Source organism: Molossus molossus, unplaced genomic scaffold, assembly GCF_014108415.1.
Source record: "Molossus molossus isolate mMolMol1 unplaced genomic scaffold, mMolMol1.p scaffold_m16_p_5, whole genome shotgun sequence".
Lineage (NCBI taxonomy): Eukaryota > Metazoa > Chordata > Mammalia > Chiroptera > Molossidae > Molossus > Molossus molossus.
The window spans coordinates 9,017,570-9,043,496 of record NW_023425388.1 but is presented as its reverse complement, the minus strand read 5'-3'; the positions used below and the strand labels follow the sequence as shown (position 1 = coordinate 9,043,496).

Here is a 25,927-nt window from a genome sequence, read left to right as displayed (position 1 = left end):
GGGAGAGATAGAAACAAGGCTGAGAGAGAACATCGACTGGCCACCTCCTGCACGCCCCCCACTGGGGATCGTGCTCACAACCTGGGCATGTGCCCTGACCGGGAATTGAACTGACAACCTCCTGGTGCAGGGGTCAGTGCTCAATCACTGAGCAACACCAGCCAGGCTGTTTTTGAACTTTCTAATTATTTTACAGCATAGGATAATTTTGTGAATTAACCAGAGTCACGTTAAATATAATCAGAAATAATGCAGTATGGGGCAGTCTGAAAGGAAATAAAAGGTCAACTCTAGACTAGTCAATGAGTAAGAAATATCCTTTCAAAACATCACATACCCTAAGAAAAAATATTACTTGGCTAAAAAGTCAACTGAGAAGTAGTATCAAGCCCTAAGCAAAATAAACTTATAGTCACTTAAATTTCTTTCCAGAATGCATATATCTGCCTGCATCCACCAATCAAAGGAGAGATTAATTTCTAAGGATATATAAAACTCAGAAAGGATAGACTTACAAGACTGCCAATTTCTCTGTCTTGCTTCATCATAAAATTGACGCAACACAAGAAAGTCAATAACATCTGGCATATCGTGATATCTAAACAAAAATAAAAGATTAAACTCCTTGTGTAACAGGTTTATAGTCTAGAGCAACAATGTCCAAAAGAAATACAAGTGGAACTGCATATGTAATTTTTAATCTTTGACTAGCCTTATTAAAAAATAAGTAAAATCAGTGAACTTAATTTTAATAGTGTATTATATTTAACCCAATATATCTTAATATTGTTTCATCATGTAGTCAATACAAAATAATATTTTTACATTATTTTTCTTCACACCAACTTTTCAAAATTCAGTGTGCATATATTTACATCACCCTAAATTTTAATCAGCCACATTTCCAGTGCTCAATGCGCACATGTAGCTAATGGCTACCATTCTGGACAGCACAGGTTTGGAAAATTATTTACTCTAATACTTTCTCCAAAACAAAGCAGAAGCGATTTCACCTACAGGCCAGAAATCTCCACACATTTAAGTGACATGATAAAATGTATAAAACATGCCAATTCCTAATTGTGCCTGCTGCAGCATCCCTTTTTTTACTTTTTGTGGGTTCCCACCTGGCAGTAACTTAAACCCACATCTTAAGCTGTCCACAGTGCTCCAATTTAACTTACCCTGTAGCTAAATAGAAAGAACATGCTAACCAGTGACAGAAAAATTTAAATTTAAGTAATTCCATAAAAAATACACATACCTAATAGAGAAATATTTGTCCATAAGTTTTCCAGTTGCAGGATCTATAAATGCTAGTTTCAGGCAACAGAGTGTAGGAGGCCCAACCTCATATCGTATTCCAACTATTTTAACCAATTCTTGATCCTTTAACAGATATTTTTTAAAAGAATAAATGTTTAAAATGGTTAAAATAAATCAATTCCTCAAGACTCTAATTCTCCACATATTTCAAAATTTAGTCAATACACAATTTAGGCTTCCAAACCAGCAGACAAATTTAAGTGACTATTAATTACAATCATATTTGCTCAAATTAATCTTTGCATCTTTTTTTAAAATAGACATTTAATACTGTTTCTAATGTATGAAATATAATCACTTTAAAAAATTCCATAATCCCCCGACCCCCAACCCCCATTCACGGTTTCACTTTTTGCTGTTTCAGTTACCTGTGGTCAACTGTGGTCCAAAAATACTAAATGGAATATCCCAGAATAAACAATTCTTAAGTTTTAAATTGAGCACTATTCTGAGTAGCATGATGAGATTTCATGCTGCCCTACTTGGGACGTGAATCTTCCCTTTGTCCAGCATACCCACACTGTATAAACTGTACAACATACCCACTCATTAGGCACTTAGGGACCGTTCTCTATTATCAGATTGCCAACTGTTTCGGTACAGGGGAGCTTCAAGTTTTTCTACATTATACATGAGATTGAACCTTTTTTCCAGTTTGTATTTCTTTTGAAAACCTGCACTGATTTTTATTTTTTTATTTTTCTTTATTGGTTTTAGAGAGAGAGGAAGGGAGAAGGAGAGAGAGAAACATCAATGAGAGAGATGATTGGCCGCCTCCTGCATGCCCCCAACTGGGAATCAGGCCCATAACCTGGGCATGTGTCCTGGCCAGGAATCGAACCGGTGACCTCTTGGTGCATAGGTTGACGCTCAACTACTGAGCCACACCAGCTGGGCTGCACTGCTTTTTAAAATCTGTCCTGGTTATGCACATTTTAAGATTACTGATACATACTGCAAAACTGCCTTCCTAAGAAACTCTAACACACTTAGAATTTTACATGTCAGTCAGTAATATATGAAGACTGCTCACTGATAAACATGTCTTCCTTAAGGTTTAGAGGCAATAGCAGAAATGCTTTTCAGTAGGAAATTAATGGAAAAATTGTAATGAAATAAGTCTCCGGGTTTTTTAAATGAATTTAAGTAATTTAATTATATATGTGCTAAATGTTTAATAATACTATCATCTTACCCTAAGATCAATTTTTCTCCATGGCTCCTTGTTAGGGTTCAGTTCATAAATGTTATTTCTCCTGACAGCCTCTATATAAGCTTCATGACCCTGTCGAAAATATATTACCTACAAAACATTGAAAAATAACAAAAATAAAAACTTAAGTGTAACATTAAATTTGTTTTATGTTCCATATTCATGTTTTTAAATTTTATTACTCTACCTCATCACCCATTTGTGGAACAAAAGGAGACTTTCGAAGTGTGGTGTCAGTTATCCAAACTGGAGGATGAAATTCATATAAATGTTCCATATTTGCAAGCTCTGCTGGAGTCATTTTCCGCAAATTCTGCCAAGGGGAAGAAACCAGTTTAGTAGAAGGGAGACGCATGCACTCTTTGAGTGAAAAACAAAAGAAACCAGCATTCAGAATGATTATTGCATGTCACCTAACAATTACTTTTTAAACACCATATATATATTTGGTTCGTGAACATATATAGAAATATATCACTACTTTGCATTCTAGATCTACCTAACATTTTCGTAACAGCTCCTGAATTTAACAGATTCTTCATAACACTTTATATCCTACGCAAGGGAGCTAATTTCCAACCTAAATCCTCTTCAATACACAGCCTGCTTTGCCTGAGACACTGCTATGAATTTCACCACAGACTAATCATCACAGGTAATAGCCTCTTGAGTTGAGGTTTCAAGACTGGTGATTTTAAAATATGACCACAACCCTGGCCAGTTTGGCTCAGCGGTTAGAGCGTCGGCCTGTGGTCCGGAGAGACCTGGGTTCGGTTCCCGCTAAGGGCATGTACCTCGGTTGCCGTTTGTTCCCAGCCCTGGTCGGTCGTGTGGTGGCATCCACTCGATGTGTTCCTTTCATATCGATGTTTCTCTCTCTCTCTCTGTTCCTCTCTCTCCCTCCCACTCTACCTGAACAAAAAATAGAAAAATGTCCTCAGGTGAGGAAAAAAAAAATAAAATATGACCACAAATTCTTTGATACTCGTCCTCTCCAAAGTATCCTCTGCTTAAGGATAAGCTCAACTTGCTTTTAACAGAAAGAATAAAGCAGCAGTAACAATGTTTGACTTTAAGACTAGGTAATAATAGGCATCAGGGTGCCTGGCTGGTGTGGCTCAGTGGTTGAGCGTAGACCCATGCACCAAAAGGTCGCCGGTTCAATTCCTGGTCAGGGCACATGCCCAGGTTGTGGGCCAAATCCCCAGTGCAGGGCGTGCAGAAAGCAGCCAAACATCTCTCTCATTGATGTTTCTATCTCTCTCTCCCTCTCCCTCCCTCTCTCTCTAAAAATCAACAAAGAAAAAAAATTTTTTTTAATAAATAAAAGGCATCAGGGCTTACACTTCTGGATCACCAGCCTTGTAAAATATAGATACCAAGCTGTGAAGACACTCAAGATGCCCTATGGAGAGGCCATGCAGTGATAACTGAGGCTACACCAGCTAACAACTACATGAATGAACTTCAAAGATGATCATCTAGCCCCAATCAAGCCCTCAGACAACTGTAAACCCAACCAACATGATTAGGCAACCTCATGAGCCCAAATCCCCTAGCTAATCAGCTCCCAAATTCCAAACCCATCAAACATAAAATAACATGCATCCTATTTTATGCAGCTAAGTTTTAGGGTTATATGTTACACAGCAATAGATAACTAATACAAAGACATGGCATCTTTAAATAATGAGAGCTACCTGTATAACAGGAGCACATGCACTGTAAATATAAGGAATAGAAACATAATTAGGAAAAAAAATATGAAGATAGAACACAGCAAATGCAAACATATGAAAATGGGAAACATGGCAATAACAAACAAGAGAAGAAGAAAATACCTAAAAAATGCCTTGAAGTATATTTCTGGTGTTGAAATTAACAGGTGTTAGGGTGGGATCCTGAGCAAAACAGAACTTTCACTTTAAGTTTTCAGATTCAGAAAGGCTTACGTCCCAAGTCCAACTCAGAGCAGATTAGAAAGATAAATTTTAACAATATAGTAGCGTTTCCAAAAATGTTTTGTATTTTACACTGAACTCCTAATGATATAACATTGTCAATAAAAACAGTCTTCCATTTCAAATATGGACAGAAACGCCTCTATAAAACTGTACATAGATGTTATTTCTAAAGATATATTTTCTTACCTCTTTTTTAGGCTTACTTTCTTTCTTTCTCTTTCGTCTCCTTTTTGGAGGAGATAAATTCTCAGTAGACACTTCATCCTCTGAACTACTGCAAAATCGGGTAATACGCCGACGAGATGAAGTTCGTAAAGGAGGTTGCAAATTGATGCCTGCATCAGCTGTCCAATCAGAATACCGAGATGAAGAGTCACTAGAAAAGGAAAACATTTTCAAGTTGTATGGAACCAGAATCTAAGCCCTCATAGCACATTAATCATATAACCTTAAGATGAGAGAGAAGAAGGAGAGATGAAGAGGAGGGAAAGGAAGATCCTAGGAAGCCTCAATGTGAACAATCGGCCCTCTCCATCAGTGAATACTAAATTGACAAAAGATCATAAGCACTACGCAGCGGTAAGAAAGAAAGATCTCTTATCCTTTGAGACAACATGGAGGGGCCTAGAAAGTATTATCCTAAGTGAAACAAGCCAAGCAGAAAAAAACAAATACCACATGATCTCACTTATATATGGAATATAATGATCGTAACAGTCTGAGGAATAGGGCAGACCCAGAAACATGGAAGTAGGGTACAGACTAACAACCCTCAGAAGAGAGGGTGGTGGGGGTGGGAAGAGATAAACCACAGAACTTACATGCATGTATGCATAACCAATGGACATGGACAACAAAGCCGGGGACGGGACGGGGGGGGGTGGGGGGTGGGATGGGGTGGTGGGTATCAATGGGGTAAAAAAGGAGAAACATCTGTAACAAAAATAAAATAAAATAAAAATAAAGAAATAAATAAAAAAGAAATAAACAGAAATTTGATACGCAAAAAAAAAAAGAAAGATCATTAAGAGACCTTCACCGACACTGGAAATTAGGAAAGAATGTAAGCCTGAGGAATTTTGTTTTTAAGTATAATATAGATGAGAGAGAATTCATAGAAGACAACATCTATAGCCAACTAACAATTCCCCTTTTAAAAAAGGAACTGTAGCCCTGGCCGGTTTGGCTCAGCGGTTAGAGCGTCGGCCTGCGGTCCAGAGAGACCCGGGTTCGGTTCCTGCTAAGGGCACATACCTCGGTTGCAGTTTGTCCCCAGCCCTGGTTGGGTTGTGCGGGTGGCAACCACTCTATGTGTCCCTTTCACATCAATGTTTCTCTCTTCTCTCTCTCTCTCTTCCTCTCTCTCTCTCTCTCCCCCCCTTCCTCCCACTCTACCTGAACAAAAAAACAGAAAAATGTCCTCGGGTGAGGATAAAAATAAATAAATAAAAAAGGAACTGTAGTTATAAAAACAGTAGAGGTCACACAGAACCACAAGTAGTGCACAAACGCCCCCCCCCCCAAATTGGAGCCAACTCTAGAATAGACTCGACATTCTAATTGGAATGACAAACCATTAGCAAATACACTGAGAAGCCAAGGAAAGCACAGCCATGCCGAACAAAAGCTACTAAGTGCTCAGAGCTTCTTGTTGAGAGGCACTTTCCCAGATATAATAGAAGATACAAAAGATAGACCACTCCTAGCCCATCCTGAAGTAAAATCAAAGTCAAAAGGGAAACTAGACACAAAATAGTAGCGGCCGGCCCACCACCGGCCTCAGCCAACACTCAAAGGCCTCTACTGGGGCCATCACTGGCCAACCACTTCCCTCTCAGGCTCCATAAAACACATGCACACAAACACACACATTTCCAAAACCTTTTTATTATAAAAAGAGCTTTTCAAAAAATAGTTAAGAGTATTTGCATGACAAAATTCAAGAGAAGTTTAACTAAAAGACAATAAATATAAAAACAGAGATTGCCTAGAACTGGGGCCTAACAGAATGGTTGGATGGGTCTAGTTCAGTTTTGCAAGATGAAAGACTTCTGGAGATATTGACAGCACAACACTGTGACTGTACTTAACACTACTGAACTGTACAGTTAAAAATGATTTAGATAGTAAATTTTGCCACATTTAAAAAAAATTAAGAGTAGAGAAGTCTTCTAAAAATCACTCCAGCTCCTAATTATAATGAAATAAAAACAAGAAAGAAAGCAGGCAATATAGTATGGTGATCTAGACCAGCACACTATCAGTAGAAACTGAAATAAGATTATTTGAATCATATTTAGAAGAAAATTTTCTGGAGTCAGTGATAGATACATTGTGAAGAGAGAATTTTGTCCAGATTTATGGCTTAAGCATCTGCCAAGACAAAGTTACATTTACCAAGACAAAGAACAGATGTTAACATCTTGGTCCCATAAAATCTGGATATCAAAACTAAATAAAATATAATACATAATAAATGTAATAATGACATTTTCTGTTTATTTTTTTACTCTTCACCCTAGGACATGTTTTTATTGATTTTCAAGAGAGAGGAAGGGGAAAAGAGAGAGAAACACCAATGTGAGAGAGAAACATCGATTGGTTGCTTCCAGAACATGCCCCGACTGGTAATCAAACCTGCAACCTTTTCTGATGTATGGGACAAAGTCCCAACCAACTGAGCCACCCTGCCAAGGCGGCACTAATGATTTTACCACACATACTTTGAATACTACTGTTTATAAATGCAGCCCAAGACTAACTAGGTATTTTGAGTAAACATATTTTACACTCCTAGCTTAAATGTTTACAGTCAAACAAAAATATCCAAAGTATTTTCTATAGAAACAGCTGTTAACCCAGTTTTCTTCTTTCAAATGTATTAAAAACTCAAATGTTAATGTATTCAAGGCTTTGATCAAAATGCTTAAAAGATCAAAACAATTAAAAACAGATACCTTGAACTTTCACTATCACTTTCACTTCTTCTGTCACTTTTCCATTCCTCTTCTTCAGAAGAACAAGAACCTTCACTTTGATCACAGGAAGTCTAATTCATGAGAAAAAATAAATAAAATAAAAATCTTGATCTCCAAGTGAAGTTAGTAAGTCATGTAAACGTGTTTTGGACTTAAACCACTGTAACAGGCGTACTGTATCTCACCGTTGTTTCACTTTCAATTCCCTAATGTCATATGATGTCGAGTATCTTTTCACATCTTTATTTGCCATCTGAATAATTTCTTTGATGGGGTATATGTTAGATCTTTTACCAATGCTTATTTTTAACATATATTTTTATTGCTTTTTTAGGGAGAGAAGACAACATAGAAATATTGGTTCATCAGCTGTAGCAAATGTACCACACTAATTCAAGACATTACTAACAGGAAACGCTGTGTGCAGGGGGCAAGAGAGTATATGAGAACTCAATGTACTTACTAATTTTTCTGTGAAACCTAAAACGTCAAGTATTTTTGAAGTCAATAAAAAGAAATGGAAACAAACTATTCTCTGATTGCACAACTCTATTAGCTACAATCTACTTTAAGTTCTGGTCCTGGATACGAGGCAGATACTTTTAAATGGAGACAGGACCCCTTTTTCCCCCTCTAATAGCCATTTACATTAGGTGCATCAATAATGGATGATGAAAATGCCACCGAGGCCCTGGCTAGTTTGGTTCAGCAGTTAGAGCATCAGCCCGGGGTCCCAAGAGTTATAGGTTTGATTCCTAGCCACATACCTCAGTTGTGGGTTCGATCCCCGCCCCCCATTGGAGTTGTGCAGGAGCAACCAATCGATGTGTCTCACATCAATGTTTCTCTCCCTCTTCCTCCCTAGCACTCTATCTAAAAAAATCAATGGAAAAATGTCCTCAGGTGAGGATTTAAAAAAAAAAAAAAAGAAAATACCACCAAGAACTGAAATGTGAAACATCAAATCTCAGGTAAACATCTACCTTTGTTTACTTCATTTGAATAGGCAAAATGCAATGTCAGCCCAGCTGCTTTTGCTCAGTGGTTAGAGCATTGGCCTGAGAACCAAAGAGTCACGGGTTCAAGGGCACGTACCTCAATTGAGGTTTGTCCCACGCCCTAGTTGGGGTCGTATGCGAGGCAAACAATCAGTGAGTCTCTCTCACATTGGTGTTTTTCTCTCTCTCTCTCTCTCTACCCCTCCCTCCCATTCTATCTGAAAATAAATGGAGGAATATCCTCAGTGAGGATTTAACAAAAAAAGAATCTGCTTTTCATACTCAAAATGGACTTAAAATCAGAGTAATAAAATAAACTCTTAACTACTACCTGGAAACCAGGCACTCTCAAATATTTTACATGTATTATCTCAATTAATTCTCAAAACCCCTTATTAAATACAGTGTTAACATGAAGCTAATGAAACTTAAGTTTCAGAGGCTTTCAATTCGACAAGGCCCTGGTGCCTATTTGTAATTTTGAGTTATTTTTCTTAAAGAAGGTCCCTAAAATTATACAAGTTTCAAATCCCACAAAACTTGGATCCACCTATGAGTTCTGTTGTCTCCCAAGGCCCTACCTGCAAACTATTACTTCTTTATATATGGGGAAACCCAATGCTAACAAATGTAAAGCAGTATGCTTGGGGTCTCAGGACACTAAGGTTAAAAAATGGAATGTAAACTGAAGCTAACGCTAAAGCCCATGCTTTTCTACCATCAGAACTTTCCAAACCAAGACAGAATGGAACCAACACACACACATACCTCCCACCTCTGCGACAACACAGCATAATGAATTCATACTACTGTAAGAGGTAAAACAAACTACCACAACACAAAATTATGATTTTAAAAGGTCAAATGGATTAACATTCTACATTATCTATGTTTATATTAGTTTAAAAGTTCTCGGTTAATTGAAAATACATCAAATTAATAAATACAATGAGAAAAATCAGAAGAGTAACACCACTGATGATTTTAAAAAGACAAAAAAAAAAAAATCTATCATCATTCTTGATTTTCCAAAAAGAACAATGAAGAAAAAAAAGTATTAACTGGTATTCCCCTAACACAGTAAAATATTTATGTATATTGTAGAGACCTAAAATAAATAAAGCATGTAACATAATGTGAAAATGACAGACATTTCCACCAAAAACCGGAATATGGTCCAGTTTCTTCATTACTATTCAATACTGTACTGAAAATATTCAAGAATTCAATCAGACAAAAGAAATCAATTAGAGAGATAAAAATTAGAAGAGACGTAGTAAAAGTATCTGTATAAAAGAATATATATGGCCCAGCCAGCGTGGCTCAGTGGATTGAGGATCATCCCATGGACTGAGAGGTCCTGGTTCAATTCCTGGTCAGGGCACATGCCCACGTTGAGGGCTTAATCCCCAGTAGGGGGTGTGCAGAAGGCAGCTGATTGACATCTCTCTCTCACATCGATGTTTCTATCTCTCCCTTCTTCTCTCTCTAAAATATCAATAAAAACATGTATTTTTTAACCCAGCGATCCCATTTCAAGTAATATACCCTCTAAAATATGGTATGAAAATACATAACTTATAGCATTATTTATAACAAAAATACTGGAAACATCCTAAATGGCCAAAACCTGCAGAGTGGTTAAATAAATTGCTATAATCACACAATTAAATATGATTCAACTAAAAAAAAAAAAAGAAAAAAAAGAGGAAGATATTTATGAACTGATATAATGTGATTTCAAGAATATTTTCTTTTTTTTTTTATCCTTACCCGAGGACATTTTTGCCTTTATCTTCAGATAGAGCAGGAGGGAGAAAGGGGGGAAGAGAGAGAGAGAGAAACATTGATGTAAGAGAGACACACTGAGTGGCTTGCCAACCACAGGACCCCAACTGGGGCTGGGGACTAACCGCAAATGAGGTATGTGCCCTTAGCAGGAACCAAACCCAGGACTCTCTGGTCGGAGGGCCCATGCTCTAACTGCTGAGCCAAACTGGCCAGGGCTCAAGAATCTTTTCAATAGGCCCTGGTCAGTGTGGTTGGAGCCATCAGCCTGCGCACCAAAGGATCACGGGTTTGATTTCCGGTCAAGGGCATGTACCTGGGTTACAGGTACAATCCCTGGCTCTAGTCAGGGTGCTTGTGGAAAACACTCCATCTATGTGTCTGTCATATTTTTCACATCAATGTTTCTCTCTCTCTCTCTGCCCCCACCCTCTTCCACTCTGCCTAAAAAATAAGCCCTGACTAGTTTGCTCAGTGGTTAGAGTGTCAGCCCGTGGACCAGACAGTCCGGGGTTCAGTTCCCGCTAAGGGCATGTACCTCAGTTGCAGTTTGTCCCCAGCCCCAGTTGGGGTCATGTGGATGGCGACCAGTCGATGTGTCTCTCTCACATCAATGTTTCTCTCTCTCTCTTCCCCTCTCTCTCCCTCCTGTTTTATCTGAAGATAGATGCACAAATGTCCTCAGGAGAGGATAAAAAATAAAAAATTTAAAAAATCAATAGAAAAAAACATCTTCAGGTAAGGATTACGAAAATAAAAAGGATATTTTAAGTGAAAAGAGCCAAGTACAAAAGAGCATCTGTTGTAATGCTATATTTTTGTACGAAGTAGAAATAATAAAATATATACGTATCTAACAATGTGGGGGGGAACAGGAAGGATAAACCAACTAGTAGTGAAAAGAGTTATCTAGAGAAGTGGGGTGAGAATGTTTATCATAATTACCCAAAATCATTAACAAAGGGTTAAGTCCCACCAGTTGAGCATCAACCCATGCACCAAGTTACTGGTTCTATTCCCGGTCAGAACACATGCCCAGGTTGTGGGCCCAATCCTCAACGAGGAGCATGCAAGGTGGCAGCCAATCGATGTTGTCCCTCATTGATGTTTCTATCTCTCTCTCCCTCTCACTTCCTCTCTCTCTAAAATCAATAAAGGAAAAAAAATTTTTTTTTAATACAAATAAAACTAAAGGGTTAAAACATGCTCAATATAAGTTAAAAAAAATTTTTTTAACAGTCTCATTACATAAAACAAAATCATTTAGCCTTGGGCCAGTTTGGCTCAACGGTTAGAGTGTTAGCCCAAGGATCAAAGGGTCTCGGTTCAATTCCCAGTCAAGGGCACATACCTGGGTTGCAGGTTCAATCTCTGGCCCCAGCCAGGGTCCTGTGGGAGGCAACCAATCAATGTGGCTCACAGAGATGTTTGTCTTTCTCTTTCTCTCTGTTCCTCCCCTCCATCCCCCTTCCTTCCACTCTATATAAAAACAATGGAGCCCTGACTGGTTTGGCTCAGCATTTAGAGCATTGGCCCATGGACCGAAGAGTCCCGAGTTTAGTTCCCACGAAGGACACATACCTCGGTTGCAGTTTGTCCCCGGTCCCAGTTGGGGTCATGTGGGTGCCAGCCACTCAATGTGTCTCTCCCACATCAATGTTTCTCTCTCTTTCTTCCTCTCTCTCCCCCTCCCATTCCATCTGAAGATGATGCAAAAGTGTCCTTGGGTGAGGATTAAATAAATAAATAAATAAATAAAAACAATGGAAAAATATCCTTGGGTGAGGATTAACAAAAAATAAATTTAAAAAAATCATTTAAATGAACAGTTCTGATGATAACAGCAACTAACATTATTGGATATTAGGCACTGTTTTAAGGACTTTATATGGTTAAATTAATTCTTACAGTATCTCTGAGAAGCACAGAAAGGTTAAACAAGTTATCTAAGTGAAAGAATTTGGATTTAAATTCGAACCCTATGCTTGACTACTATCTTACTGCTTCATAAAGCAATAAAATATTCAACCATATGAAACATTTCATCCCTCAAAACATTACTGAATTAGAATATATTAACATTCTAATATTACTTTATAAAAACTCTTTACCAAAAATATTGGTTTCCCAAGAAAAATAAAAATGAAGACCAGTGCATTACATGTAGTTACTGAAAGTCAAGTAAAGGGGTTAGACATGACAGCTAAAGCAACTAAGGAAAAAATAAACTGGACTCCAAAAAATATAAAACTTTTGTGCTTTAAAATAAACCATCAAAGTGAAAAAACCCAATGAATGAGAGAAAATATTTGCAAGTCATATATCTGATAAAGGACTTGTATCAAGAATACAGAAAGAACTCTTACAGCAATTAAAAATAACAACCAAACTGAAAATGGGCAACAGATTTGCATAGAAATTTCTCCAAAGACGTACAAATGGAAAATAAACATATGAAAACATGTTCAACGTCATCAGTCATTAGGGAAATTCAAATCATAACCTCAGTGAGATGCCTCTTCATACTCACTAAGATAGCTAAAATCAGAACAGATAACAAGTGTCAGCAAAGATATGGAAAAACTGGAACCCTCATACAATGCTGATGGGGATATAAAATAGTGCAGCTACTTTGGGAAACAGGCTAGTAATTCCTCAACAGTTTAAACACTGGATTACCACATGACTCCTAAATATATACCCAAATGAACTGAAAACTTATGTCTAAGAACCTGCACATGAATGTTAGTTAATAAGCAACATTACTCATTAATAGCCAAAAGGTGAAAATAATACAAATATCGGCTGATGAGTGAATAAACAAAATGTGGTATTTTCATATACTGGGCAATAAAAAAGAAAGATGTACTTATACATGCTACACATAAATCAACCATGAAAACATTACACTAAGTGAAAAAAGCCAGTCGCAAAATCATACTGTATGATTCCATTTATATGCAATGTTCAGAACAGGCAAATCCACAGAAATAGCAAGTAAATTAGTGGTTCCCAGAGACTGGGTGGGATGGGAATGAGGAATAACTAAAAATAAATAAATAAATAAATAAAATAGGTATAGGGTTTCTTTTTAGAGGTGATGAAAGTATTTATTTTAAAATTAAACAGTAGTGATAATGACACAATTCTGTTAATATACAAAAACTTCTGGACAGTTCAGTAGGATACTAAGTATCTCAACAAAGCTGTGCATAATTTTTGTTAAAACTCAAAATGTGAAATTTCATCTTAACCTCTATAGAATACTGTCTTTTCACATAATTTCAGGGTAGAGTCAAAGTAAGATTTATTTAAGATTATTTTATACATTTTAAAGTTATAAACTCACATGTCTTATAGAGCTTGAAGATTCATTTCCAGAAGATAACTCAATCCGTCCAACATTTCTTCTACTATAATTTGGATATTTACGCCTACATGTCCTCTGCCTAAACTGTGACATCAAAACCACTGAATCAGACTGTAACATAAAGAAACATGCAGATGAAAATCAGTACCTGAATAAGTACAATTTCAACAAAATAGTCATTCTATCAGATTCCCCAAAAGATTTAAGGCAAAAAGTAAAAAATAATGGTTGAAAAATCAAAGAAAATATTTTTAATGGATTTTATTTTTTGCCTTATGCTGTTAAATCACTTTTTTTTTTTTTAATCCTCACCAGAGGACATTTTCCCATTTTTTTGTTCAGGTAGAGTGGGAGGGAGAGAGAGGAACAGAGAGAGAGAGAGAAACATCGATGTGAAAGGAACACATCGAGTGGCTGCCACCCGTACGACCGACCATGGCCGGGGACAAACTGCAACCGAGGTACGTGCCCTTAGCAGGAACCGAACCCGGGTCTCCCAGGACCGCAGGCCGACGCTCTAACCGCTGAGCCAAACCGGCCAGGGCTAAATCACTTTTATTTTTAAGATACTTAAAAGACATGGCTAAATTAGGCACATTAGATCAGCATTTTCCAAATAAAACTTTATGTTAATTATATGACCATGAATGAGATAATAACTCAAAAAGTTTATCACTTTATAAATATATATCTTAGCCCTGGCAGGTTTGGCTCAGCGGTTAGAATGCTGGCTTGTGGACCAAAGAGTCACAGGTTCAATTCCTGATCAAGGGCACGTACCTCGGTTAAAGGTTCAATCCCTGGCCCCAGTCGGGGTCGTGCAGGAGGCAACCAATCGATGTGTCTCTCTGACATCAATGTTTCTAAAAAAAACAATGAAAATATATATTATGATGCAGTAACTAACCTTAAGAAATAAGGTTATATGTACAGCTACAGAGAAATATCTGAAATAATCCTCAAATATTAACGCTAATTATCTCTAGGTTTTGATTTGTTGTCAATACTTTTCAATTCTGCTTGAATTTGAATTTTTAAAATATTTTATCAGAACAAAATAATCTTTAAAATCAGCCAAATAAAATAGATTTTTTTAAGTCCTCACCATACTTAGACAGAGAAGGGGGGATGAGAGAGAGAAAGAAACAAACATTGATGTGAGAGAGAAACACTGATCAGTTGCCTTCCATACATGTCCTGACCAACAATTGAACCCACAACCCAGGTACATGCCCTGACCTGGAATCGAACTGGCAATCCGGTGCACAGGACGAACTCAACCAATGAGCCACTATGGCCCAGCTAGATTGTATTTTAAGGGGGAAGGGGAGCTTTATTTTCTCAAACACCAAAGTCATACATGAAATCACTCAATAAAAAGCATATATTTCTTGCCCTGGACAGTTTGGTTCAACCGTTAAGAGTGTCAGCCCATGGTCTAAAGAGTCATGAGTTCAATTCTGGTCAATACCTCAGTTGCGGTTTGATCCCCGGCCCTGGTCAGGATTGTGCGAAAGGCAACCAGATGATGTCTCTCTCTCACATCCAAGTTTTTCTTTCTTGCTGTCTCCCCTACCCCCTGCCCCGATCCTCCTACTCTATCTGAAGATGAAGTGGGGGGGGGGGGCATCCTCAGGTGAGGATTTAAATTAAAAAGCACATATTCCTTGAATTAATATACAAATAAATTTTCACATTAGTGTCTTCTGTTTGATAATCAACAGGGTGTATTATCATTTCAACGTATCACTGGCTGATTTTAAAATGAATTATGCTTTCCTTAATTTGTCAGTATTAATTTTTGTTAACATGACTGATAATGTGTAAACACAGAAGAACAAGTACTCTGTCAAAAAAAATTTGTTTTTTTACATTTGTTTGAGCCCTGGCTGGTGTGGCTCAGTTGGTTGGGCGTCATCCCACACACCAAAAGGTTGCTCCCAGTCAGGGCACATGCCTGGGTTTCGGACTCAATGTTTCTCTCTCTCTCTCCCTTTCTCTCTCTAAAAGAAAAAAAGTCAGTTGGAAGGTATTATATAGCTAACAAGGCTATGAAGAATTAGACATAATCCCAAGGAACTAAAGCCCATCCTTGTGATCAATTCTGGGAAAATCCTGCAAGCACAACCATTTTCACCAAGTTTTGTAGTACTCATCTTACATACATTTTGTCTATCTTCCATGAATTCAATATTAACGCTGTTCATGTGATGTTCATGAAATTTCAAATAGAGAAATTAAATACTAAGGAATAAGATTTTCTTGAGTTTGGAAGTTTACAAACCCTTGTAACATCTAAAAATGTTTATAAATGTATGATTTGGATAAACTTCAGAAACAGACAAGAATAATCAGCAGTTTTAGAAGTAAGACAGTTACCTATGGAAGAGAGTGTAGTGATTAGGAATGAACACAAGATGCTTTTGATGGGCTGATAGTGTTCTAGTTCTTGACCTGAGTGGTCATTAGACAATACTTCTCTAGAATCTGTTAACACTATTAGACATTAGGCTACTTTCCCCAAGTTTTCAAACTATTACTCTTTCCTAACAGCTGTACAACCTTATGTCTACTATTTTAAATCCCAAACAGTGGCTTTAAGACATATTATTCTGTTTCAGGTAAAATTATTAATATTCTCAATGATCAAAACAAAACTAAAAATTTCAGTTTAATTTCTAAATTGCTTATTCCTAAGAAAAACAGAATTTATGTTACCTTTGGTGAGAGCTGAAGAGTTTTCTTTTTTCTTCCAATTACATAGAGATTTTTTTCCTCTTCACCTTTCTCTATTCTGAAGTCTTCCAACTTCCTGCAAATTTAGTTATACAGGTATATTAATTACTGAACTGATAAATAAGTTAAAGATATTAACAAAAAAAGCATTCTTTATGACTCTAAAAATCATAAGCTTATACACTTTAATATAGAAAATACCTAAAGTTATAGCAAACTTAAGTTGTACTTTATGTCAGAAATTTAATACGAATATTGCCCAGATGGTGTGGCTCAGTGGATTAAGCATCATCCCATGCATCAAGAAGTCTCCAGCTCAATTCCCTGTCAGAGTACATGCCCAAGTTGTGGACTCAATCCCCAGTATGGAGTGTACAGGAGGCAGCCAATCAATGTTTCTCTCTCATTGATGTTTCCATGTCTCTCTCCCTTACTCTCTTATCTAAAAATCAATGTAAAAGAACATATTACAAAAAGAAATTTTCCCAGCCAGTGTAGCTCAGTGGTTGAACGTCAACCTATGTACCAAGAAGTCACTGGCCCAATTCCCAATCAGGGCACATGCCCAGTGGGGGGCATGCAAGAAGCGGCCAATCAATATTCTCTGTCATCAATGTTTTTATCTCCCTCTCCCTCTCCTTTCCTCTCTCTAACATGAATAAAGAAAAAAAATTTTTTAATATAACAGAAATTAAACATGAATATAAATAAAATCTTAGCAGCAGCTAGAAAGTCCTATTTTTCGTATTTTACACAGAAATTGTCATTTGTTTGTATTCTGATTGTCCCAATTAGGATCAACTAAAACAAGCTTCCCCCAAATTAGCTACTCAGAGTGTCCTTGTATTTAAAATTCCTTTCTCTGAAGAAAAAATAAGAGCAGAATCCTCCTCCAAACTCTTTAAAATGCATGTTGTATACTTTGTAGAAAGCCAGAATATAGCAATGTTACCAGTTCTTCTAATCACCTGTGTTTTACTTACATGATACAAAAGAAACACTGTTACCCTGACCAATTTCAAAGCAAGGGACCTTGCACCATGACAAAGGTACTGATCATTATTTACCTTCTCCATGGTTAGAGAATGAGTAACTATCCTCATTCAACTGACTGAATGTCCTCATTCTCCAAGTTGATTACTGAAAAAACACAGCTTGTTTTTGTTCATTTAAAAACCCCACCAGGCTCAGCCAGTGTGGCTCAGTAGTAGAGCATTGACCCATGCACCAAGAGTCTCCAGTTCGATTCCCAGTCAGGGCACATGCCCGAGTTGTGGGCCAGATACCCAGTGGGGGAGCATGCAGGAGGCAGCCAATCAATGTTCTCTCTCATTGATGTCTCTATCTCCCCCCAACTTCCTCTCTAAAATCAATAAAGAGGGGGAAAAAAAAACACCAGAAAAGATTCAAAACTGACATCTTGACCATTCTCCAAGATATAACTGGACACTCAAATAAGTACAAGCACAATTTCTGTAAGGACAAAAACGTATTTCTAATATCACTTTTTCTCAATATTCATCTGCAGCCCATACTCAAATTACAATGGAACATTATTCCATCCACAGAGTGATTGTAAATTAGACTCAACCCTTCACAAGTTGTCAATTTTACCACTTTTATATGTATTTAAGGAATTATATGAGGTTTCTCACTTTCAGTCAAATTAAATTCCTACCCCGTATCTGTTTTTACAAAACACTACATACAATTCATTCTCAATCAATAATAATTTTTAAAAAGGTGCATTCTAGCCTTCAATCATTTTTGTGTGCAATTCCATGCCTAACAAATTGCTAATATCACTCAGCTAAAAAGAAGTGATATTGCCCTGGCCAGTTTGGCTCAGTGGTCGGCCTGCGGTCCAGAGAGACCCGGGTTCGGTTCCCGCTAAGGGCATTTACCTTGGTTGCAGTTTGTCCCCGGCCCTGGTTGGTCATGCGGGTGGCAGTCACCCGATGTGTCCCTTTCACATCAATGTTTCTCTCTCTCTCTCCCCCTCCCACTCTATCTGAACAAAAAATGTCCTCGGTGAGGATAAAAAAAAAAAAAAAGAAGTGATATTATAAAAGATTTTCGAATGAACAAAATTTCTACTATTACTAGATAAAGACAAACTATATATGCCTGAACTGTAGCCCTAATGAATTAATGATTCTAAAAAGTGAGCATCAATGCCTACCAGCATCACACACACACACTTATAAATCAGTATATATATACACATACACACACACGCACACACAAAATTAACCTCTGACAAAATTATTAGCTCTAATTAAACGTCTTACAAAAGAACTAAAAACATCTGACATCTAGACAACTGGAAATTTAAACACTGACGACATTTAGTTCTATTGAAGAATTGTCTGCTGTTTTTAACACACAATAATGGCATTACACTTATATATTTAAGACAATTCCTTATCGTTCAGAAATACATACTGACATGCTTTTTACAAAATGATGTCTAGGATTTCAAAATAATACTGAAGGGAAGAAAGTGGGTGTTTGTGTAGATGAACCAAGACTGGTTATCAAAAAATTTAGCACAGTAAAGAGTTAGAGAACAAGTCTGACATTTTCTTACCACAATTAAAATAGACTCCAACCCACTGCTAAAATATATTTATATGATTATTTGCACCACATATGGATTTAATACATGTAAATAACCATATGGATATATTTTTGTAGATAAAAACAGTATTAATAGATATCCTAAAACAAACCTAAATATGCCTTGTGGTACCTCTGGTACAACCACTCTTCGTTTCCATGCCTGCAGATCACGCTCTGTAGCAATCTGACTACGGGGAGCATTCTGATGCATCTGACGAACGCCTTCAACTTGTCCACTACGACGCAGACCAATATTTGGAGGGGACTGAATGTCTAAGCTTAGTCTTCTAAAACCTAAGAAAAAATTGTTAAGAAATGATTTCAAAACAAAATTTGATCTAGATGCATTTAACACACAATATATACAGTCCTTCTGAGATACAAACCAAAAATAAAGATCTACTGAAAAAACTCTGGAAAAAAGAATCCTCGTGTGACTGAGATCAAAATGTAGACTACAGAACAAACATTAACTATTAACCTCAATTTCCATTTTTACTCGACTTTCTGAAATTTTTTAATGTACATGCATTTTCTATTATAACACTGCATTTGCATTCATAAAAACCTTGCCTTCTAAACAGCAAACTAAAAATACATCTTTTTGGAAAAATTAGCATTGAAGATAGACTCCTCAAAATGCAGCTGCTCTGTTACAGTATTAACTGCAGCCTCAAAGATAATACAAGCCACTCAGGCAGGCAGCTGCCAGAGTGGGTATTAAAAATTCACAAAACTGCAAAGCGGGGAAATACTGGCAACACTTGAATTGAAGCTGGGCAAGTGGGTGATAGGGCAATGCAGACAACAGTGAATCCTGAGCCTGTGCAGAGCTAATCAGGTGAGCACCGGAGGCAAGACAACCTCCCACAAGCTGGAAGTCACAAACGATGTAGACCTGTGTGGGGGAAGAGGAAGTCCCAGGCAAAGTGCTTGTTTTTCTTAAAACAAAGGGTGAAGGGACTCCTGCTATTAATGCAACAGAGAAACTGGGGGCTATAGATTCCTTTCCTGCAGGAGGCTATAAAATTCTACTCAAGCTATGCCAGCTCTTCTGGCCTACGGTAAATCCACGTGCATGAACAAAACTTCTACATTCTTCCACACACAGCCTTCTGTTTACCTATCAAATGAATCACTTTGCATTAAATTGGTTCACCCACTAGAAATAGCATTAAATATTTTTATTAAAATGTACTGATACTGCACTGGCCAGTTTGCTCAGCAGTTAGAGTATCGGGCCGTGGACAAAACGGCTGTGGGTTCGATTTCTGGTCAAGGGCATGTACCTGGGTTGCAGGTTCAATCCCCTAGTTGGGGTCGTGCAGGAGGCAACCAATCAATGTCTCTCTCATCCAATCAATGTGTCTCTCTCACATTGATGTCTCTCTCTCTAACTCTCCCTCCCTCCCTTCCACTCTCTCTAAAAATCAATGAAAAAATATCCTTCAGTGAGGATTAAAAGAAAATTGATGCTTAAGAAACATTTTTTGAATTGAGAACTAAAACTCTAAATTTAACAGCCCAAGTCATAGTATTAATTCTCCAACAACCTGAAGAAAACATAGGCACAGGTTTTTTGTTTTTTTTAATCACATTACTTGTAATAACAAGAATGAGAAATAAATAGCCATAAAATGATTAATTACAAAGACTGTTTATTCCGCACAACGGAGTACTAAGAAGCTGTAAAAAGGTGAAGAGTTTTGCAAATGGTTATGATTTCTAGATGATTTCTAGAATATACTGGTAAGGAATGCAGAAGAATGCATATGCCTCTATGCCTCTTCTCTGATGCACTGAGAACATAGCACCAACCATGTAGTATTCCTGCCTAAAATGTTTAACCTGAATCCAATCATGTGATAATCAGACAAAATTCAAATTGAGGCCAATTCTGTGAAACAAGCCTGAACTAAAGTAGTGCCACGAGGAAACTGTTCTAGATTAAAAGAGACATAAGAATTAAATGCAATGAGCAGGGCTTGATTAAATCCTAAAATTTAAAAAAGCATGAATAACAATGTTGAGATAACTGGGGAAATGTGAGTCAAGACTGTACATCAGATAGTATAACAACTGCCAATCTCCTCTGTATTATTTCCACTACTAATGTAATTACTACTACACTCCAATATCAAGTACTTGGTCCTGAAAATTTACTTCAAGCCTTCTGATTCATAATAAAAAACATCAGTGCCCTACCCAATTCAGTTTTGTTTCTTGGTGTTTTTTTAATTATAAATGCTTAAAGCAAGGAAATCTAGAACTGTAGTTTTCCTTCAAGAAACCTTTCATAGTACTTGAAAATCAAATGTCTATTTGTTGGTACATCAACTCTACAGCCAACAAAGTTACCTCCAGACTAATACTTAAATTGTAAAAATACATACTTCCTTTAAGTTTTTCACATAACATGTACCTGACAATGACTTCATTTATTCTTCAATTTTAATCCAGCCATATTTATTACCTCTTCGTGGAGTTTCTTCCCCATTTGGAAGTCCATTTGGAATATTATCCTGTGCAACTCCCATTCTCTCATCTTGCTGCTGCTGCAGCTGTCTTATCATTCCATCAAGAACACTGGACTCTGGGCTTCCTTCACCATTATCATTAGTCTGTAGGCTTATAATTTGTTCAATTACCTCTCCATCACCTGAAAATTCAAGTAATGAACATAAAATCATAATCTATACAAACAAAACAAAAAAACTTTCAGTAGACTACAATTAAAATGATATTAGCACCAGCCGGTGTGGTTCAGTGGATTGAGTGTCATCCAAGCCATGGACTGAGAGGTCCCCGTCAGGCAAGATGCTGGGGTTGCGGGCTTGATCCCCAGGGGTGGGCATGCAGGAGGCAGCCAATCGATGTATCTCTCTCACATCGAGGTTTCTATCTCTCTCTCCCTCCCTTCCTCTCTCTAAAATATCAATAAAAACACATTTTTTTAAATTACATTAGCAATGTGTTGGAATTCCTGTTTGTTTGTTTTTAAATAACTGAAGATGTCCTATATATTCATAACTAAGTCAAAGAAAAGATTCAAAATTCACAAGGTCTTTCTTTTAGATAGTAAGTACCACAAAAAAAAACTCAGCAGAACCTTTGAAATCCCAGCAAGTAAACATGTGGAAACACATTTCAGTGAAAGCTTCCTTTTGCTAGTTCACAGTAATACCCCTTATTTATACAAGATACGTTTCATTAAAATCTTATGCCCCCGGCCAGTGTAGCTTAGTGGTTGAGCATCGACCCATGCACCAAGTAGTCGCCATTTCGATTCCTGGTCAGGGCACATGCTCGTGTTGTGGGCCCAATCCCCATTGAGGGGCATGCAGGAGACGGCCAACTGATGTTATCTCTCATCGATGTTTCTCTCTCTCCCTCTCCCTCTCCCTTCCTCTCTCTCTGTAATATCAATAAAGAAAAAAGTGTTTTCTTTAAATATTATTGCCCAATGTCTCTCACTAGAACACAGCAACTTTTCTGGTGCAGAGAAAAGTAGTGGCATTTCTTCTCTACTATTTGAAAAAATAACAAAGGAGTAACACCTTTTTGGTCTTCAATAAACTGTAACTCTAGTTCCCCCCCGCCCCACGTGTCCTGCGAGAGCATCTACAGTTAAGGGAGGTAGCTCCATGTGCCTCTTTGACTAAGCTTAAGTTTCTCTCTCTGAGATTGCTGTTAGCATAGCCAGTAACCATAATTCTTAATTCAAGTACAAAACCAGATTTTGAAAAAGTGTCTTTGCTTCATTATTTTTCAAATGATACACTTTCAGAGATATTTAACAGGTTCAGAGTCAGTGTTAATGGATAAAAAGTGTCAGATGGTTGTGGGGTCTGGAAAATTATCAAAACATTAGCATTTTATGTAAACAATTCCTTATATAATGCCCCACCATAAGATGCATCTTCTCTGAACATAATATATAACACAGACCAACACTTCGCCAATTTTTAAATTGAGAACCCTAACTGAAATTAGTAATTAAGCAAAAGGATTGCAAAAATTTGCTTAGAGTAACAGATCCAAAAACTAAAAATGTCATATACTACCACATTGAGAAACAAATACACTTCCATCCTACAATTTGAGTTAATTCCCTTATAGCTCTCTAACCTCTCAATTTTACTATAGAAATCAATGAAGAACTTACAACAGCTGAATGTCATAACTGCTTATTAGATTATCTTAATATCACTAAAGTTTTTAAATTTTTTCTTTATTGATCTTTAGAGAGAGAGAGAGAGAATACATCAATGAGAGAGAACATCAATTGGCCGCCTCCTGCATGCCCCCACTGGGGATCGGGCCCAAAACCTGGGCATGTGCCCTGACCGGGATTGAAACAGCAACCTCTTGGTGCATGGGTCGATGCTCAACCACTGAGCCACACTGGCCGGGCTTCCTGATCACTCTCAAAAACTGAGCTAAGAAGGCAAGAAGTGGAGCCCTAATCTAAAACAATAAAAAGATTTTAATTAGAAGTGACTATATCACAACATGAAACCAAAGGGAAAACTTCCCTTTTCCCAAAAAAAATCCCGCATATATACATATATCTTTTTTTTTCATAGCACAAAACATTTTATTAATTTATTTTTTATTAATTAATTTTTGTTACAGATGTTTCTCCTTTTCCCCCCACTGATTCCCCCCTCCCCCTCCCTCCCTGCCCTGTCCCCAGTTTGTTGTCCATATCCATTGTTCATGCATACATGCATATAAGTTCTGTGGTTTATCTCTCCCCCACCACCCCCTCTTCTGGGGATTGTCAGTCTGTACCCCACTTCCACATCTCTGGGACTACCCCATTCCTCAGACTGTTATGTTCATTACATTCCACAAATAAGTGAGATCATATGAAACTTGTCTTTCTTTCTCTGTTTGGCTTGTTTCACTTAGGATGATACTTTCCAGGTCCCTCCATGTAGTCTCAAAGGATAAGAGATCTTTCTTTCTTACAGCTGCATAGTACTCCATTGTGTATATGTACCACTGCTTTTTTATCCATTCGTCTACTGATGGACACTTGGGCTGTTTCCAGATCTTAGCTATTGTAAATAGCATAGCACAAAACATTTTAACGTAACTTGACAAATATGGTCAGAAGGGCAGCTGTTTCTGTTTAGCATAATGCAGTCACTATTCAACATTAAAGGAGGGTTCCAGCCATGGAGGCTTAAGTGCCACAGGAACTGCCATTACACTATAAACCACTACAACAATGGGGGAAAATACAGGAAACAAGTGCTTTCAGACACTGGAAAACAGGTAGCACAGGACTGTGATCCCTGAGAGAAGACCAACAAATGGGAGTCCAGTCTTTTGACCACTTCAGGTAAAAACCTGGAAGCAATTTCAAGGCTGCAACACAATGAGAGGAAACCCAAATAACATCCGGAAATCTCAGTGAGTAGAGGAGATAGTTTTGGGAGCAGGGGAGGTGCCACGAGTTTACCCATCATTGTTTCTGCACCATCAGTAGAAATGTCAACACTGTAAAAAAGGCAAATAATATTTCCCTACTATTACAAAGATGGCTGTGAACTCAAAGACCCAATTAAAGGTCATGGTAAAACTATGGCTCTGCAAACCAGTCACTAACAATTCCTGGCCTATAGCAACCATTAAAAATAAATAGGACAGACTGGCTGGTGTGGCTCAGTGGTTGAGCATTGACCCATGCACCAAGAGGTCGCTGGTTCGATTCTCGGTCAGGGCACATACTCAGGTTGTGAGCCCAATCCCCAGAGGGGAACATACAGGAGGCAGCCAACTGATGTTCTCTCTCATTTCTGTTTCTATCTCTCTCTCTCCCTTTCCCATCCTCTCTCTTTAAAATCAATAAAGGAAAAAAAATAAAAGGAGGCAGAAAAAAAAAGGGATAAAGTACAGAAAGGCTAAAGAGATTAACAGCAATATGGTAGAGAAAAAAGCGAGACACAAAGACTATATATGGTACAATTCCTTTTGTAGAACAGAAGGAGAAGAGTGACTCCAAGTAGGCCCAACGGAACTTCTTGGGGAAATGAAGATGTTCTGTATCTTGTTTGTCGTGGTTTAACATTGGTCAAAACTCATTTGAACAATACTTAAAAATGGTGAATTTTGTTGTATACGAAGTACACTTCATTAAACTAACAAAAAATAAACATTCAAAACAGTAAACACACAGTGATTTACATTGAGCTTAAACCTTATAAACTGATGATTTAGTTTCAGTAAATCAATCCTCATCCAAACAAAATACAAGCACATTCCTGATTTTATTGTGCTTCGCTTTACTGTATTTCACAGATATTATGGTTTGTTTTTAATACATGGAAGGTTTGTGCCAACCCTGCACCGAGCAAGTCTATCAGCACAATTTTTCCAACAACATTTACTCACTTTGTGTCTCTGTCACATTTAGGTATTTCTTGCAAGATTTCAAACTCATTATTATTATATTTGTTGTAGTGATCTGTGATCAGGGACCTTTTATGATACTACTGTCACTATTTGCGAGCTTCAGGAAGCACACCCATATAAGATGGCAAACTTAATCGATAAACATGTGTGCTCTGACTTCCCCACTGACCAGCCATTCTCCATACTTCTCCCTCTCCACAGCCCTTCCTATTCCCTGAGACACAATATTGAAATTAGGCCAATTAATAACCCTACAATGACTCTAAATGTTCAAGTGAAAGAAAGTGTCACCCGTCTCTCACTTTAAATCAAAAGGTAACAATGATTAAGCTTAGTGAGGAAAGCATATTGAAAGCCAATATAAGACAAAAGCTAGGTAGGCCTCTTGCACCAAACAGATAGCCAATTTGTAAATGCAAAGGAAATGTTCATGAAGGAAATTAAAAGTGCTACTTCTGTGAACACGAGAATAAGAAAAACAGCCTTACTATTGACATGGAGAAGGCTTT

The 25,927-nt window shown here is 37.5% G+C and overlaps 1 protein-coding gene across 5 annotated transcripts in view; it reads right to left on the bottom strand.

Annotated features, from left to right (window-relative positions):
• The window catches only part of BRWD1 (bromodomain and WD repeat domain containing 1), a 121,740-nt gene that overhangs the window by 53,426 nt on the left and 42,387 nt on the right, over positions 1–25,927 (bottom strand). For all 5 annotated transcript variants that reach the window (XM_036242789.1, XM_036242785.1, XM_036242788.1 and 2 more), the window contains 10 exons: positions 21,469–21,654; positions 19,106–19,289; positions 16,356–16,449; positions 13,617–13,748; positions 7,461–7,552; positions 4,690–4,879; positions 2,727–2,852; positions 2,522–2,629; positions 1,265–1,389; positions 516–598 (listed from right to left, as the gene is read on the bottom strand). In XM_036242789.1, coding sequence (XP_036098682.1) covers positions 516–598; positions 1,265–1,389; positions 2,522–2,629; positions 2,727–2,852; positions 4,690–4,879; positions 7,461–7,552; positions 13,617–13,748; positions 16,356–16,449; positions 19,106–19,289; positions 21,469–21,654 — 1,320 coding nt within the window. The remainder of the gene's footprint in view (positions 1–515; positions 599–1,264; positions 1,390–2,521; positions 2,630–2,726; positions 2,853–4,689; positions 4,880–7,460; positions 7,553–13,616; positions 13,749–16,355; positions 16,450–19,105; positions 19,290–21,468; positions 21,655–25,927) is intronic.